We start from the raw sequence: 17,424 nt of genomic DNA on the forward strand, positions 1-17,424 counted from the left end.
CTCTTCACAATTATGTGCCACTTTGTGTTGGTCTATTACATAAAATGCATTTACATTTTTGGTTGTAACATGACAAAATGTGGAAAATTTCAAGGGGTATGAATACTTTTTCAAAGCCCTGTAAGTTACTGTAGAATAGGAAAGATGTATCTAAATCTGTTTCTATCGTTGCTATATAGAGGGTTATTGAGCCCGTGCTATAGTTGCCAATAAGTGGCCAACTTTCAAGATCTAATTTAGTTTTGCATTCAGAATATTTAGTGTTGTGTGAGGAGATAAATGTACACTAGGTACCCCGAGACTATGGCCCCCCCAGCAATACTTATATTTGAAACAGCAGACTGAGTTCAGTTCCTCAACTTAGGGCTACAGGCAGGAGTCCCAGATGGAGTTACAGCATTGTCTGTCTGCTTTACAGGATATTTCCTTATTCTGCTCCTTTCCCTACTCCTTAGTGGTTTTCCCGTTATTCAGCTATATCAGTGCCACTATGTTGCAACCATTGCTGAAGTGCATGTCTCTTCTCACTCCTTTATCAGCATCACCTCCAACATAGATGTAGCCAGCCAAGTGCAGAGAGAGAGAAAAGAGCGAAGGGAACAGGCCACACTGAGGTGAGAGCTGAGCATCCCATAGCTGCAGTTGCCGTGCTACAAGACACACCATTATCAAATATGATGTAGTACTGGATCCAAGATGCACATCTCCAACTGGCTTCACCACTTGGCAATTTAAATCTTTAGACTGGCTAAGGACCTGCTAAAAAGCAGCATGCAGCTGAAAAACACAAGATTTTACATGTGCAGTTTGGTTTAGGGATCACCAACCAAATTCCTACATTTCTGCCTCTGATTTTGCTGGCAAATTAATCTTCATTTACGGTATTAACCCTGTGATCTTCTTTTATTTTAAAGTTGGGGCTAAAGTTTAGTGTTTTTTAACCTTTTTGCCTTTATTTCCCTTTGCTTTGAGAGCTGCCATTACAGATCCAAGCCAAACTGCTTCATTTACATTCTGACTGTCGTCACTCTGCTCTGTATTTTTTTTTTTTTTTTTTTTTTTTTTTTTTATCATTAAAGAATTTTTATTGAAATTTCCATACAAATAACAGAAAAATTGTTATATACCAAAATCTGCTCTGTATTTTGTAGAGATATACATCTGCATATCAGAACAGACAGCCAAGAAGGCATAAGTAATCACTATAGATGTGCCATATTTGTGAAAGTGTGGCAGTATTATTTGGTGAGTACAGATCCATGTAGGTGTAGGACAGCATGTGGTGTTTGGAGGGTGGATATTTAGTCATCGCCACATGAGTGAAGAAAGAAGCCTTGCTACATTTATTTTTTATTCTTCCTTTGAGTACTGTATTACTTTGTATCAGCTTCAGCTCATTCTTGGGAACTTGAGTTTTTTTGAGGATTTATGTACACATTTATTATTTGCATTTGTTTTGAAGTGATATATTATTTAGATGAGAAAAAGAGAGAGATGTATTTATCACACACACACACACACACACACTATAAAATGTCAGATTTCTGTGATGTAAAAAATCTGACATTTTAACAGGGGTGTGTAGACTTTTTATATCCACTGTGTGTGTGTATATAGATGTAGATCTAGATATATTGGGACCCCTGCCTTTACACGCACATGAACTTTTAATGGCATCCCAGTCTTAGTCTGTAGGGTTCAATATGGAGTTGGTCCACCCTTTGCAGCTATAACAGCTTCAACTCTTCTGGGAAAGCTGTCCACAAGGTTTAGTAGTGTGTCTATGGGAATGTTTGACTATTCTTCCAGAAGCACATTTGTGAGGTCAGGCACTGATGTGGACAAACAGGAAGGGGCCATCCTCAAACTGTTCCCACAAAGTTGGGAGCATGAAAATGTCCAAAATGTCTTGATATACTGATGCCTTAAGAACTGGAACTAAGGGGCCAAGCCCAACCCCTGAAAAACAAACCGCACTACATGATTCCCCCCCCCCCCCTTCCACCAAATGATTTGGACCAGTGCACAAAGCAAGCCAGACCTTCTCGTCCAACATCAGTGCCTGACCTCACAAATGCGCTTCTGGAAGAATGGTCAAACATTCCCTAAGGCTACTTTCACACTGAGGCAGTGGGGGCGTCAGCAGTAAAGCGCTGCTATTTTTAGCTGCGCTTTACTGTCGTTTTAGCGGCCCTATTCGGCCGCTAGCCACCGCTCCTACTGCGCTACAAAGATGCTGCTTGCAGGACTTTTTTTTTTTTACCTTCCTGCAAGCGCACCATTTCAGTGTGAAAGCACTCGGGCTTTCACACTGGAGACACAGGAGAGGCTCTTTACAGGCGCTATTTTTAGCGCTGTAGCACCTGTAAAGCGCCTCAGTGTGAAAGTAGCCTTAGACACGCTTCTAAACCTTGTGGACAGCCTTTCCAGAAGAGTTGAAGCGGTTATAGATGCAACGGCGGGCCAACTCAATATTGAACCCTATGGACTAAGACTGGGATGTCATTAAAGTTCATGTGCATGTAAAGGCAGGTGTCCCAATACTTTTGGTAATGTGTGTGTGTGTGTGTGTGTGTGTGTGTGTGTGTGTGTGTGTGTGTGTGTGTGTGTGTGTGTGTGTGTGTGTTATAATACATACAGTATCTCACAAAAGTGAGTGCACCCCTCACATTTTTGTAAATATTTATCTTTTCATGTGACAACACTGAAGAAATTGCACTTTGCTACAATGTAAAGTAGTGAGTGTATAGCTTGTATAACCTTGTATAACAGTGTAAATTTGCTGTCCCCTCAAAATAATTCACACACAGCCATTAATGTCTAAACCGCTGGCAACAAAAAAGTGTTCACTTTGAAGTGTTTCACTTTGAAAGTGAACATGAGGCACAGACAACCGAAAAAACGTTACAGGGAACAAACGTTCCCTTTGCTATCCAAAAAGCTTAAAAATATTTTTTTGGGCTGAAGCTTCACTTAAAAAATTTACCTGTTCCGACTTACAAACAGATCAAACTTAAGAACAAACCTACAGACCTGATCTTATTTGTAACCCGGGGACTGCCTGTATTTGAAAATAACTTCCTTCTAATCAAATGTGCATTGGATATTATGGCAACCCAGGGCAATCACTGTTTAGACTATGGCTTCATGAGTCTCAAGTATTTGGGCAGCAGATACCTTAGCCCAATTTTGTAACTTAAAGTAAAAATGAATGTGTCACTGGCTGACATGCAACCTCTACAAGCATGGAAAAATGGATTAAACATATTGTTGCTTCGTAAATCATGTTATTAGAAGTTACCTCTTAATTTCAGTCTACAGCCAGCAATGAACTGTCATAAACGTTCTTTTCTTTGCAGTCATGGCAACTTTTTGGCACACTTTCCCAGAATCCTCATTCCCATTCTTCTAAAAATGGCATATTACTCCTCTTAAAAGGCTGTGCTAAGCTTAAAGCAGAACTCCGGGATTTTCAAAAATCCCCCATTAGTACACACCCCCCCCCACACACAAAACACTAAACAGTTACTACATTTGTGAAATTTCTAAATTAAGAGATATGTAAAAAAAAAAAGAAACTGCGCTGTGGTGAATAAATTATAAAACACGTGTACCCAAACCTTAAGAGTACTAGTGAGATATCATATAAAAAAATCCCTCGAAGCAGCGATTCACCTGCACAAAATAAACACAGTGTTGGAAAAATAAAAAATGTGGAATCGCGCTAGAAAAAGTTATTAGCATACACATATATACTGGCCCAATATTAAATGATGTGCCCATATGTGTGTATCACGTGTGATGTAAACAAAAAAGGTAGAAAATGTCTTAACACCAAAACAAAGTGAACAGTATTGGGTACACTCAACAATTGAAAAACAAATGATTAATAAGTCCAAAAACATAGACTGACAGTATCACCCGTGAAAAATGCAATTGGAAGATGAAGATGAAAGAGTCCATCCATATAGTATGGAATCCTCGATATTATATGGAGAGCTAGTGCCTAATCCACCACCAAAAAGTGAAGGTTTGCTGCTTACCAGAGACCCATGATCCCCCACTACAGAGAATCAGGGAAAGCCTGTATTGGGAGCTGCCCTCCAGGGCATAACGGATACAGCCAAAACCTGGATTTATTGGTAGTATTAGTGTGGTCTCCAAACACGTCCAACGGAGCTCATTGAACTTCAGATCTCATCATAACATCCCCAGCTCGCAAGTAGATAAGCATGGCTTGTAAAAGATATAAAGTATCCGATGGTGTAAAACCTTCAGACTTTAATTAAATGTTAAAAACACATTATTGCACTCACATTTGTTCAGTAGAAAAAGCGCCTGTATGTCTGGTGCACTGGCCGGTAAGCACCCAGACAAGCCTGTCCTACTGGAAACTGCAACAGCGATATGAGGTGACGCAAGTGCGTTGCTCTGCTCTACGCGTTTCGTAATAGAATTACGTTGTCCAGGGGCACTACGGACTACAGGCGGGACATCAGTGATCGGTGTTCTCATAAACAATGACTGACACAGAGGGGGTTCATACAAGTGATTTTTGATATTAATCTCCACTCTGCACGAAGATAGCGGGGGGGGGGGGGCGGTGCAGCGGGAACGGAGAGGAGGGGCGGTGACTGTCAGGGAGCAGAGAGGAGAAGGCAAAGGAAACCTCCTCCCTGGGCGGCACAGACCGGGAGCTGTGAGACCCCCTCTGCCCCCTACATGTCTGCTTCCTCCCTGCTCACTTTACAAAGAACTACAAGGGGGCTTGTCAGACTGCTGGCTGAGGTTACTGGAGCCATAGCAGCCAGCGGGCTTGCAAACAGGAAGTGACCAGGCAATAACAGTTGTTCAGCAACCTATTACAGAGGAACTACAGAGCTCAGAAGAACATGGATGACATAGTTGGTTAAGGTAGGAGATCAGAAGCAAGGACATGGAAAACATTTTTTGCCCAGAGTTCTGCTTTAAGATCAAATTATGTGTTTGTTTTGAAAGATTTGACCCCTGACAATATTTTTGGTTAACCCTACTGGGAGCTTCACCTTTTTGCAAAGAATACTGGCCACCTATTTGAATTTTAAAAGGATACTTTACTATGATCGTGCTTTGTCTGTGTTGTAATAAAGGCACTGATTTACCTATCACCTACCTACCTACACCTATCTGTTTTTTTAGTGCGTTTTGCAGTTTGCAGAAACGTACTACAGTCCATTTAACATGGTTTCCTATGGTACACGTTCACATCTTTGCGTTTTTTTTTTTTGACAGGGTCAGAGTGTTCACGCATTTTGCGTGTAATAGACTTTAATGGAATTGCACCAGAAACGCAAGTGTTGTGTTGTGGTGCGATTTTTGTTGTGTTTTTTTGCATTTTTTTCATTTACTTTTTTAAAAACTGTACATAGCTGAATGTTAAGGAGTGGGCTGGGAAACCGGCCGCCGTGTTCTTTTCAACCGATGAGTCGTCTGAATGTAAAATAAAAAAGAATTGCCGGCAAAAAAATAATCGTGAAAAAAAAAAAAAAGCAGCAAATTTAAAAAATGGTGTGGGGTCCCCCCAAAATCCATACCAGACCCTTATCCCCACCCCAAAGTACCTTGTCCCCATGTCGAGGAGGAGGCCCTTGTCCGCATCAACATGAACAGAGCCCCTCTGCCATAATACACCCCCCCCCATGTTGAGGGAATGCGGCCTGGTATGGTTCAGGGGGGGGGGGGCGCTCGCTTGTCCCCTCCCTTTCCTTGCCTGCCGGGCTGTATGCTCAGATAAGTGTCTGGTATGGATTTTGAGGAGGACCCCGCGCATTTTTTCTTTTCTTTTTTTTTTTTTTTTTTTTTCAGTGTGTTTAAAGAAAAAAAAAAAACATAACACATAAAACACAAAATGCATGAAAACTGCATGCAAAAACACATAAAAAACGAAGGTTGCTAAATGCACTGCAAAACATGCCTGAAAAACGCCTCAAGCGCAGCCCGCATAGATGTGAACCTGGACTTAGATAAATTTCAGCAAGTGACTATATTTTAAAAGAGAAATGCTAGGGCTGCCATTGACAAGATTAATAGCAGCCCACCTGTTTCTGGCTTCAGTACTTTCTGACTCGCTGACCTGGAACAAGCATGCAGATTAGAAAATGTTGTCTGGTTTGTACACTTTCAGGTCAGTGAATCAGAAAGCATTGAAGCTACAGGAACTGCATGACAACCAGGCAGCTAGTATTTTTTAAAATAAGATGTCAACATTGATAGCCACTTTACTCTGTTAGTACGGGTTTCCTTTTAAATAGGGCTGCAACTAACTATTATTTTCATAATCGATTAGTTGGCCGATTTATTGTTTCGATTAATCGATTATTCGGTTAATAACCTTAAGAAAAAGTGTGGTGTATAATTTAGTTAATGTGTACAGTTTAAAAAAAAGTTAATTTATTCTTAAATATCTCTATGCAGTGGTAAAATATAAATAACCAACTATATGGTTAGGGAGCAAAATATCGAATCCACTCTGAGCATAACAGACAGAAGAGATATACTGTATATACTATTAGAGGAGAGATATACTGTATATACTATTAGAGGAGAGATACTGTATATACTATTAGAGGAGAGATATACTGTATATACTATTAGAGGAGAGATATACTGTATATAATATTAAAGGGTGAACCTGGTAAATATCAGACTCAGTGATCAAATTTTTCTGTTAAAAACAAAAACAAAGTCTTCCTTCAAAAAAAAAAATTAATTAATTTTAAGAACGTTCGTTCTTTCATTCAGTGAATGTACAAAGATTTTTCGTCTGAATATTCTCGTCTGAAAATTGATCGGTGTGGCCAGCATAAGGCTCAGTACACACCTATGCAGTTTGCATCTGTTTCTGCAGTGCGTTTTGATTTTTGTGCATGTGATTTTGCTGCGATTTGCGTTTTTGCATTTTTTTGGCCAATTTGTTGTTGGGCAGATTAAAAAACACATATTGCTGCAAAAACGCATTAAATGCTTTTCTGCAGCTTCTCTATTGAAGTATATTGAACCAAAAAAGCACCGTTTCGCGTGAACGTGTCCCATAGGAAACCATGTAAATGAACTGTGGTGCATTTATGCAAAAAGCACCAAAAAACACATAGATGTGAACCAGGTCTAAGACGTTTAGTAACGTAATGGGGTGAAAAAAACTAAAATTAGCCCTTTATAGTACAAAAAAAAGCAGCTAATCACTACTGTAAGGGGTTTATATTTTTCAGTGTAGAACTGCGAAAGTAATATTTGCAGTAGCGATTATTTGCTCTTTTTGTACTATAAAGGGCTCATTTTAGGTTTTTTTTTAACCCCATTATGTTACTGGCCGATTAATCGATTATGAAAATAGTAATCGATTAATTTCATAATCGATTAGTTGTTGATTAATCGATTAGTTGTTTCAGCCCTACTTTTAAAGTGTAAGTTCAGCTTTTACAGAAAAATCTGTAAGGTGAACTTACACAGAACCTTCTCCTCAATCCACCCCCCCCCCCCCCCCCCCCAGTCCCGCGATCTCCCATTCTGAGTCCTGCTATAGCCACGTCACGGGTCCGGGGCTAGAAATCCCGACGTCATTTAATGCATCTTCTTCCCCGCTGACTGGACATGCTACGTGAGTTCTGATTGGTCAGCGCCGACCATTATGATGGCACCGACCAATTGGAATGCTCCTAAACGTCTCTCATGAATTGGTACGTTTTGGAGATGAAGCTGCGGGGATTTCTAGCCCTGGACCCATGACGCAGCTATAGCAGGGCTCTCAGAACAGGAGATCGCCGCGCTACAGGTCAGCAGCATGGTGGGGGGGGGATTGAGGAGGGGGTCTTGTGTAAGTTCACATTATAGATTTTTCTGTAAAGGTGAACTTGCCCTTTTAAATTATTTTCTATGGTACAGTACAGAATTAAAAAATCTGCGCTATCATTTAGCTATAATCTTCACATTGTGTTAAGTTGTTTTGGAGCTTTACTTAACTGTGTTCTATTATCTTCTCTTATCCTCTGGCACATTTACAGAATGTAAGTAGAAAGGTCTTCTGTGATCAAAATGACTAACTCCGCAGAAACGTTTTACTTGTTAGGAAGGGGGCAAATACTTTTTCAGATCCCTGTATGTGCAGAGAACCTATTTTTTTTTTTTTTTTGCAAATTTGTCACACTTAAATGATTCAGATCATCAAACAAATTCTAATATTATACAAATATAACCTGAGTAAATGCAAAATGCAGTTTTTAAATGATGATTTCATTTAATAAGGGAAAAAAAGCTGTCTAAAAAGTAATTCCCCCTAAACCTAATAACTTGGCGGCAGCAACTGCAATCAAGCATTTACGATAACTGGCAATGAGTCTTTCACATCGCTGTGGAGGAATTTTGGCCCACTCTTTTTTGCAGACTTGTTTTAACTCAGCCACATTGGAGGGTTTTCCAGCATGAAAGGCCTGTTTAAGGTCATGCCACAGCATCTCCGTCGAATTTAAGTCCGGACTTTGACTAAGCCAATCCAAAACCTAAATTTTGTTCTTTTGAGCCATTCAGAGGTGAACTTTCTGGTGTGTTTCGGATCATTGTACTGTTGCATAACCCAAGTGTGCTTGAGCATGAGGTCACAAACTGATGGCCGGACATTCTCCTTCAGGATTTTCTGGTAGAGCGCAGAATTTGTGGTTCTATCATCAATTATGGCAAGTCATCAATGTCCTGAAGCTGCAAAGCAGCCCCAGACCATCACTACCACCACCATGTTTGACGTTTGGTATGATCTTTTTATGAAATGCTGTGTTAGTTTTACGCCAGATATAACAGGACTATTGCACCTTCCAAGAAGTTCAACTTTTGTGTCATCAGTCCATAGAATTTTTGCCCAAAAGTCTTAGAGGTAATGGAGATGTTTTCGTGAGACGAGCATTTGTGTTCTTTTTGGTCAGCAGTGGCTTTGGCCTTGGAACTCTCCCGTGAATGCCATTTTCTCCCTTCGCCTTTCAGGACAGCACCTTGGAGAGAGCACAGCTCCACCTCTTAGACAGGAAACACTGCGTGACAACGCCCCTTTTAAAAAGCAGCTGCTTCCACCATGCCGTCAGTTTTAGTGTTTCCTCCGCCATGGTGGAAGCACTGCTTGGGGAACCAGAGGGGCTGCGCTCTCTCCAAGGAGAGGGTTTTGGCAGGACCTCCACGTTTGGGTACTCAGACCAGCCCAGCTCCCTCCCGCACGTGAGGGGGGTGCTCCGGTGTCCCTTCCTTCTCCGGCTCACAGGAGTAATGGTCTGCCGGAAGTTTTCCACCCGGAGTGTTCGGGGGGCCGCGGTTGTGCTCAGTAAGAGCGTCCATGCCAGGCCTCTGCATGGCGGCGCCGAATCCCGGACAGCGGATGATGCCAGTTCCGGTGGGCGGAGACTTCCGGCGGGGTGTAGCAGCGATTGGTTCCTGCTGCTGGAACGCAGGAGGAAGGGGCGGGTCCTCTGGCCGGGACTTCCTTTTGTTTGGCACATGGAGCTTAGTACACAGTGCAGCAGCTGAGGATTGCACTATGGAGACAGCGGAATCGTCAGCAGTAATGGCGGTTGCAGGCGCCCAGGTTCCCGGCCAGGCCCCAGGTAGGAGAGGTGCGGTGGCACCTCTTTTCCTTTTATATCACTGGGTGTTTTATCTATAGGGTAACAGTTTCCATTAGTAGTTCAGCAAAGGAGTGAGACTCTGGGCACTTAGGGTGTTGGCCGGAGGTACTACTTTTCTCTGAAGCCTTAGTTCTAAAGGACCTGGCTTTTTCTTGTTTCTCTGTTTCAGAAAGCTACTGCCAAATCAGAGAGAACAGGGAGAAAGTGCCCCTAATGCAAAAATCCTTTAAGGGACTCTTGGCCCAAACCACTGTGCAAATCCTGCATTGTGGATTTAGTAAAAGAAGAATCCTCACAAGAGTGCAAAGAGCTATTATCTTCTGTGAGGAAGGAATTAGCAGAGGCCCTAGGGACAGTGCGTTCCCTTGTAAAGCGCGGACAGAGTTCCAGCCAAAAACAGAGTTCTCACTCCAGTTTTCCTCAGTCCACTTCCAGACAGGTGGAATGTGAGTTGGAGGAGGAAAGGGAAAGCATTCCACCCTCAACCATTGATTCAGAGGAGGAGGAGGTGGAAGAAGAGTTAAGATCATCTAGATATAAGCTTTCACTTGAGGAGGTGGATGAATTACTCAAGGCAATTTATACTACCCTGGAGATCCAGGAAGAAAAAGTTCAGCTGTCCGTGCATGACAAGATGTACCTGGGGCTGGAGGAAAAATAAACACAGGGTGTTCCCTGTGCATAAAGTGTTAACAGACACTATCAAAAAGGAATGGAAGGATCCAGAGAAAGGACAGTTTTTTTCTAAAGCCCTCAAAAGGAGGTTTCCTTTTGAGGAGAATGAGGAACTGTTGTGGAATAAAAAACCAAAGATAGACGCTGCTTTTTCTCAAGTATCTAGAAAAACTGACTTAGCTTTTGAGGACATGGGTATTCTCAAGGATGCTATGGATAAGAGGGCAGATGGGCTACTTAAGCCTGGGACTCATCTCTAACTAATCTTAAGCCAGCAATGGTGGCTACAGTTGTGGCTAGGAATCTGGAGTGTTGGTTAGATCAACTTAAAAATCATGTTGTTGCAGGTACCTCCAGAAAAGACTTATTGGAGTCCTTCCCTACCCTGCTTAAGGCAGTAAAATATATGGCAGATGCCTCTGCAGAATCTATCAGGATGTCAGCCAGGTCCTCTGCGCTTGTTAACTCAGCAAGAAGAGCACTCTGGTTAAACACCTGGACAGGGGATTCAGCTTCTAAAGTAAAACTGTGCGGAATTCCCTTTTCAGGAGACCTGATGTTTGGGCCAGAACTGGAGACTGTCCTTGACAGGACAGCAGATAAGAAGAAAGCTTTCCCACAGAAGAAGAAAACGGTACAGCAGAGGAAAAATTTTCATCCTTTTCGACAAGCCAATAAGGAAAAGGACCACACACAGAAGAGACCCTGGTCTTCTCAGAGAGGAAGAGGTAGAGGTGGGGTACTCTTTAGAACCCCAGAACAAACCCCTAAAAAACAATGACCATCTAGTGGGGGGGAGACTACAGGACTTCTTACCAATTTGGGAAAAAACAACAAAGAGTCCTTTTTGTCCTGGGGTTAATCAAAAAGGGATATCAATTGGAATTCTCACAAAGCCCCCCAAATTGGTTTTACATCACAAACCTGCCAAAGGATCGAGAAAAGGCTCTGGCCATGAAGTCTCTGTTACAAGAACTGATGCAACAGAAGGTCATTTCCCAGGTTCCGAAAGATCAAGAGGGGAAGGGGTTTTACTCCCACATTTTTCTGGTAAAAAAGCCATCAGGAAAGTTTTGCCTGATTCTCAATTTGAAGGTTCTAAATCGATCCATAAAATACAAAAAATTCAGGATGGATACGATTTTCTCAGTGAGGAACTTGCTAACCCCCAAATGTCATATGGCTTCCATCGATTTGAGAGATGCCTATCTCCATATACCAATAGCGCCCCCATCGCAAAGGTTCCTGCGTCTTGCAGTCAATCTGGGGGGGGGGGATTTTACACCTGCAGTTTCGGGCTCTGCCTTTCGGTCTTTCCTCTTCTCCCAGGGTATTCACAAAAGTGATGGCGGAATCTTTGGAGCCCCTGAGACTGAAGGGGATTTCAATAGTACCCTATTTGGACGACCTGCTACTGTTTGCAGACTCAAAGGGTCAAGTAGAGGTCAACCTACAGACAGTTCAAACACGTCTAAGAGGTTTGGGATGGCTTCTCAATCTTCAGAAGTCAAACTTAATTCCATCTCAAAGGGTAAGGTTTCTGGGGTACGAAATAGACTCGATAGAACAGAGAATTTTACTACCCCAGGAGAAAATAGAGAAGATGCAGTTGACCCTGAAAACACTTCAATCCAACGCAGAGATCTCTGTAAGACAAGCCATGTCCGCTCTGGGACTGTTGACAGCAGCAATTCTTTCGGTACAGTGGGCCAGGTTGCATGCCCGTCCTCTGCAATCGGATATTCTGATGAATTGGTCATACCAGGAACCTCTGGAGAAGAAATTCAACATGGGGGCAAGAGCAAAAAGATCACTCTGGTGGTGGAGGAACCTAAAAAACATTTCAAAAGGGCTTCCTTGGGTCTTTCCGATAACCAGAAGGCTGACTACAGATGCCAGCGCATGGGGATGGGGAGCTCATCTGGAAGAAAAAACGATTCAGGGAGTTTGGACCAAACCAGAAGCGAGAAGATCTTCAAATTGGAGAGAGTTAAAGGCTGTTCACTTAAGCCTCTTCTCCCTCCTCCTAGTGAATCAACATGTCCAAATATTGTCAGACAATATGACGACAGTATTATATTTAACAAAGCAAGGGGGCACAAAAAGCAAAACCCTAATGGGTCTAGCGCATCAGATCCTAAGATGGGCAGAGAACAATGTGGCCTCTCTATCAGCAGTCCATCTGAAGGGGACGGAAAACACCTTAGCAGATCTCCTCAGCCGGAAAGAAATAAGGGAAGCAGAGTGGTCTCTCAATCAGGAATTATTCGAAACAATTTCCAAGAGTTGGGGTTATCCCCAAGTGGACCTCTTTGCAAAACAAGATAATGCAAAAATACCAGTCTTCTTCTCTCTTCAGCGACAGGATCAAGCTCACGGAGTAGATGCGTTAGCATACAAGTGGGACTTCCATCTGTCCTATGCTTTTCCCCCGTTTAAACTGATACCAAGGGTGTTAGCCAAATTCAGATTGGAGTCCACGGAGCTAATATTAATAGCTCCTTATTGGCCAAAAAGACCCTGGTTTTCAACCTTGATGAACCTCTCAGTGAAACCTGCTTGGAGATTACCAATCAGGACAGACCTGTTGAGTCAGGGCCAAATTCTCCATCCAGATCCAGCTTACCTCAAACTAACAGCTTGGTTTCTGAAGAACAAATCTTAAGACAGAAGGGCTTATCAGAGAAGCTTATTTCTACCCTTCTTGCAAGTAGAAAAAAAAAAGTGACGAGAGACATTTACTTTAAAGTCTGGAAGATCTATAATTCTTGGTGTTCCAGTAAAAACTTTGATTTTCGTACCACGTTTTCAGTTTTGGAATTTCTTCAAGAGGGATTGGAGAAGGGGTTAGCAGCAAGTACGCTCAAGACGCAGGTAGCTGCTTTATCAGTTTTTTTGGAAAGAACCCTGTCAGGGGAACCTTTTAATAATCAGATTTTTTAGGGCAATGGCAAAAGTAAGGCCTAGACCTGTTGTTAGTTTTCCCAAATGGGATTTATCTTTAGTTCTTCAGGGACTAACTAAGGCACCGTTTGAACCCATAGAAGAAGCATCATTAAGTTTCTTGATGTTAAAGACTATTTTACTGGTAGCAGTAACTTCCGCACGTAGAATTAGTGAGTTACAAGCCCTTTCAATTAAGGAGCCCTTTATGAGATGTCTACAGGATAGGGTAGTCTTAAGGACGGATCCAGCTTTTCTACCAAAGGTGGCTTCAGTTTTTCACCGTACACGGGAAATCATTCTCCCTACTTTTTGTCCTTTACCTTCGGGAGCACGAGAAGAAGCTTTCCATACCCTTGATGTCAGGAGGTGTCTGCTTAAATATCTGGAAAGAACAAAGGAAATCAGAAAGTCATCTTCACTCTTTGTTTTAATGGAAGGTACTCACAAAGGAGGTAAAGCTTCCAAGAGCACCCTCGGAAGATGGTTAAAGCAGGCCATTAAATAGGCTTACAAATCTTTGGGTCTGGAACCTCTGGAAGGGGTATTACCTCATTCTACTCGAGCAGTGGCGGCATCATGGGCAGAAAGGGCCGGGGCATCTCCTGAGCAAATCTGCAAGGCTGCCACATGGTCCAGTTTTTCGACCTTCATAAGGCACTACCGCTTGGATCTACTATCAGCCTCGGACCAATCATTTGGTAGGAAGGTTTTGCAGGCAGTAGTCCAACCCTGAAATAAGTTTCTCGGTTATCCTCTCCAAGGTGCTGTCCTGAAACGCGAAGGGAGAAAACCTTAGTTAGACTTACCGGTGACGGTATTTCTACGAGCCTTTCAGGACAGCAGCCTACTTCCCTCCCTTGGTTATCATATGTAAAGTATAATTATAGGACCTGGTAATTGTCTGATTATATTTTCCAGCATGTCGGAGGATTTCTCGGTAACAACTGACGGCATGGTGGAAGCAGCTGCTTTTTAAAGGGGCGTTGTCACGCAGTGTTTCCTGTCTAAGAGGTGGAGCTGCGCTCTCTCCAAGGTGCTGTCCTGAAAGGCTCGTAGAAATACCGTCACCGGTAAGTCTAACTAAGGTTTTTTTCCCCAGTCTCTTTCTTATTGTTTGATCATGAACACTGACCTTAACTGAGGCAAGGGAGGCCTGCAGTTCTTTAAATGTTGTTCTGCATTCTTTTATGACCTCATGGATGAGCAATCATTGTGCTCTTTTGGAGTAATTTTGGTAAGCCGGCAACTCCTGGAAAGGTTCACCATTGTTCCAAGTTTTCTACATTTGTGCATAATGGTTCTCACCGTGGTTTGCTGGCGTCCCAAAGCCTTAGAAATGGCCTTGTAACCTTTTTCATACTGATACATGTGAATTACTTTGTTCCTCATCTGTTATCGAATCCCTTTAGATCATGGCATGACATGCTGCTTTTTGAGATATTTTAGCGTGCTTCACTTTGTCAGTCAGCTTCTATTTAAGTGATTTCTTGATTCAACATGTCTGGCAGTAATCAGGCCTTATGCTGCGTACACACGGTCAGACTTTTCGGCTACAAAAGTCCGACAGCCCGTCCGACAGACTTTCGGCGGACTTGCGGCGCACTTTCTAACGAACGGACTTGCCTACATACGATCACACAAAAGTCCGGATTCGTACGTGATGACGTACACAGGACTAAAATAAGGAAGTTGATAGCCAGTAGCTGCCCTAGCGTGGGTTTTTGTCCGTCGGACTAGCATACAGACGAGCAGATTTCTGGGTCCGGCGGAGTTACGACTTAAAGATTTGAAGCATGTTTCAAATCTAAAGTCCGTCAGATTTGTGGCTGGAAAAGTCAGCCGAAAGTCCGGGGAAGCCCACACACGATTGGATTGTCCGCCGGATTTGGTCCGTCGGACTTTTGTAGACGAAAAGTCCGACCATGTGTACGCAGCATAAGTGTGGCAAGTGAATTTTAACTTGGCTTTCCAAAAAATGTGGGTAATCGCAGTTCATTCATGATTTTGCAAAGGGGGGGGGGTCAATTACTTTTTCACTCAGGACCAGGCAGATTTGGACAGCTATTTTCCCTTAATAAAGGAAATCCTCATTTAAAAACTGCATTTTGTATTTACTCTGTTTTATCTTTGTGTAATAGTAAAACGTGTTTGTTGATCTGAATCATTTAAGTGTGACAAATATGCAAAAAATAAATAAAAAAATTTGGAAGGGAGCAACACACACACACACTCACTATACAGGCCTGTGTATGAAATAGAAATCCTCCCTCTTTTGAGTGAATTTACTGTTTTGTCATGTTGATGTACCTGCCATAACACAGTGGAGGAAAAAGGGACAGGGCTTCATGACTTCATGATGAAGAGGGGTAGTTTTCTATCCACATAACGTTGGTATTTAAAAATCTAAATATAGTAAATGCAAAATGGTTGCAGAGTGTGTAATTAGTTGCTTTTATTAATTTAAAGATGTTGTGCATGCGCAACATAAATTCCAAGATAATTATCAGTACATTGTAACGAAACGTCCCCAACCTAGGATACAAGGGGCTTTTACAGAGGGGTCAATTTGAATAACACTTGCTGGTACCACAAGGTACTTGCGTTTCAGCATGCTTATTATACACTTTTTGTTTTCTTCACTTCAATTTCCTTTTTACTAACTTTTTTTTCCTTTAACAATATTTGTACCGTGTTTGCTTATGTTTTTGTCTACAGGCGAGACACGGATGCGGTTCTATGAACTGTTGGTTAATGGTTTGTACACGCCTCAGACTCTTCCAGTTGGCAGTGACTTGGATGCTTCACCCACTGTGAATGAAACACCACAGGTAAACAAATTTTTTAAATTTTTTTTGTAATTTTGTTTACTTGCACCTTTTTGCCTTCCAACACAGTAATGGCATACTCGTGCTTTTTCATTTTAAAAACAAATGAGTAAAAACAACACGTGTTGCAAAATGCAGAAGGGTAAATGGAGCCTGAAAGTTTTCATTTAGCCAAGTGTCAAAAAAGTTTGAGTTTCAATCATGTTTTGTTTTGTTTTTTGTTTTGTTTTTTTTGTTTTTTGTTTTTTTTCATATGGGGGCTTAGGAGACCCGATCCAGCCCCATCCTGCGGCAGTATATCACTTGTTCAATAGATCAATTGTGATCTGTTTGCAGTTATCATCAAGCCATACATTACTGTTGTAGAATGTGTAGAAAGGGCTAAGCCGGATCAGCTCTGCTCCTTCTAAACATGAATGCTGGAGTTGTAGGAGGTGCTGATAACCTCATGTCACGTCCCCTTTAGCACAGTGCTAAAGCCTTGTTTTCTGCTATGATGCTACTAAGCGCTCTTACAGAGTACTTTTTAGCAAGCCAAGTAGCTGATGGTTTCAGCTCATGAGCTTAAAGTAATTGTAAAGCTTTGTTTTATTTTTTTTAAATAACAAACATGTCATACTTACCTCCACTGTACAGCTCGCTTTGCACAGAGTGGCCCCAATCCTCGAATTCTGGGGTCCCCCGGCGGCTCTCGCGGCTCCTCCCCACATCAGATAACCCCCTAGGAGAAGCTCTCTCCCGGGGGGTTACCTTGCAGGCACGCTCCCGAGTCCAGAATTTGCGTCTATAGACACAAATGCCGGACTCGGCCCCGCCCCCTGGCGCCTGCGTCATTGGATTTGAGTGACAGCAGCGGAGCCAATGGCTGCGCTGGTATTAATCTATCCAATCAAGAGCCGGGGCCCCGTGGAGAGGGAGACAGTGCGTCACTGCCGAGTGAATTGCAGGGCACAGGTAAGTAAAACAGGGGGGCTGGGGGGACCGGTGACTGCCAGAAGTTTTTTCACCTTAATGCATAGCTGCTGAAGAAAGGGTTAATAGCGCCTGTGTTGCCTGCAAAGCGATTCCCATTCATTTCAATGGGCAGGGGCGGTGGAGGAGCGGTGTATACTCCACCGCCCCAAAGATGCTGTTTGCAGGTCTTTTTTTCCTGTCCTGCAAGTGCACCACCCCAGTGTGAATGCACTCGGGCTTTCACACTGAGGTGGCTTGAGAGGTGCTTTACAGGCACTATTTTTAGTGCTAAAACGCCTGACAAGCGTTTAGGGTTTAGAAAAGATTGCTGGTGCATTGGTGGTTGTTTTTCAATTTATATACTATATATAAAAAAAAAATTT

At 42.5% G+C, this 17,424-nt stretch overlaps 1 protein-coding gene across 3 annotated transcripts in view; it reads left to right on the plus strand.

Moving 5' to 3' along the window:
- The window catches only part of SETD1B (SET domain containing 1B, histone lysine methyltransferase), a 113,972-nt gene that overhangs the window by 15,174 nt on the left and 81,374 nt on the right, over nucleotides 1-17,424 (plus strand). For all 3 annotated transcript variants that reach the window (XM_073626744.1, XM_073626754.1, XM_073626762.1), the window contains exon 5: nucleotides 15,978-16,090. In XM_073626744.1, the coding sequence (XP_073482845.1) occupies nucleotides 15,978-16,090 (113 nt within the window). The remainder of the gene's footprint in view (nucleotides 1-15,977; nucleotides 16,091-17,424) is intronic.

Source organism: Aquarana catesbeiana, linkage group LG01, assembly GCF_042186555.1.
Source record: "Aquarana catesbeiana isolate 2022-GZ linkage group LG01, ASM4218655v1, whole genome shotgun sequence".
Taxonomy (NCBI): Eukaryota; Metazoa; Chordata; class Amphibia; order Anura; family Ranidae; genus Aquarana; species Aquarana catesbeiana.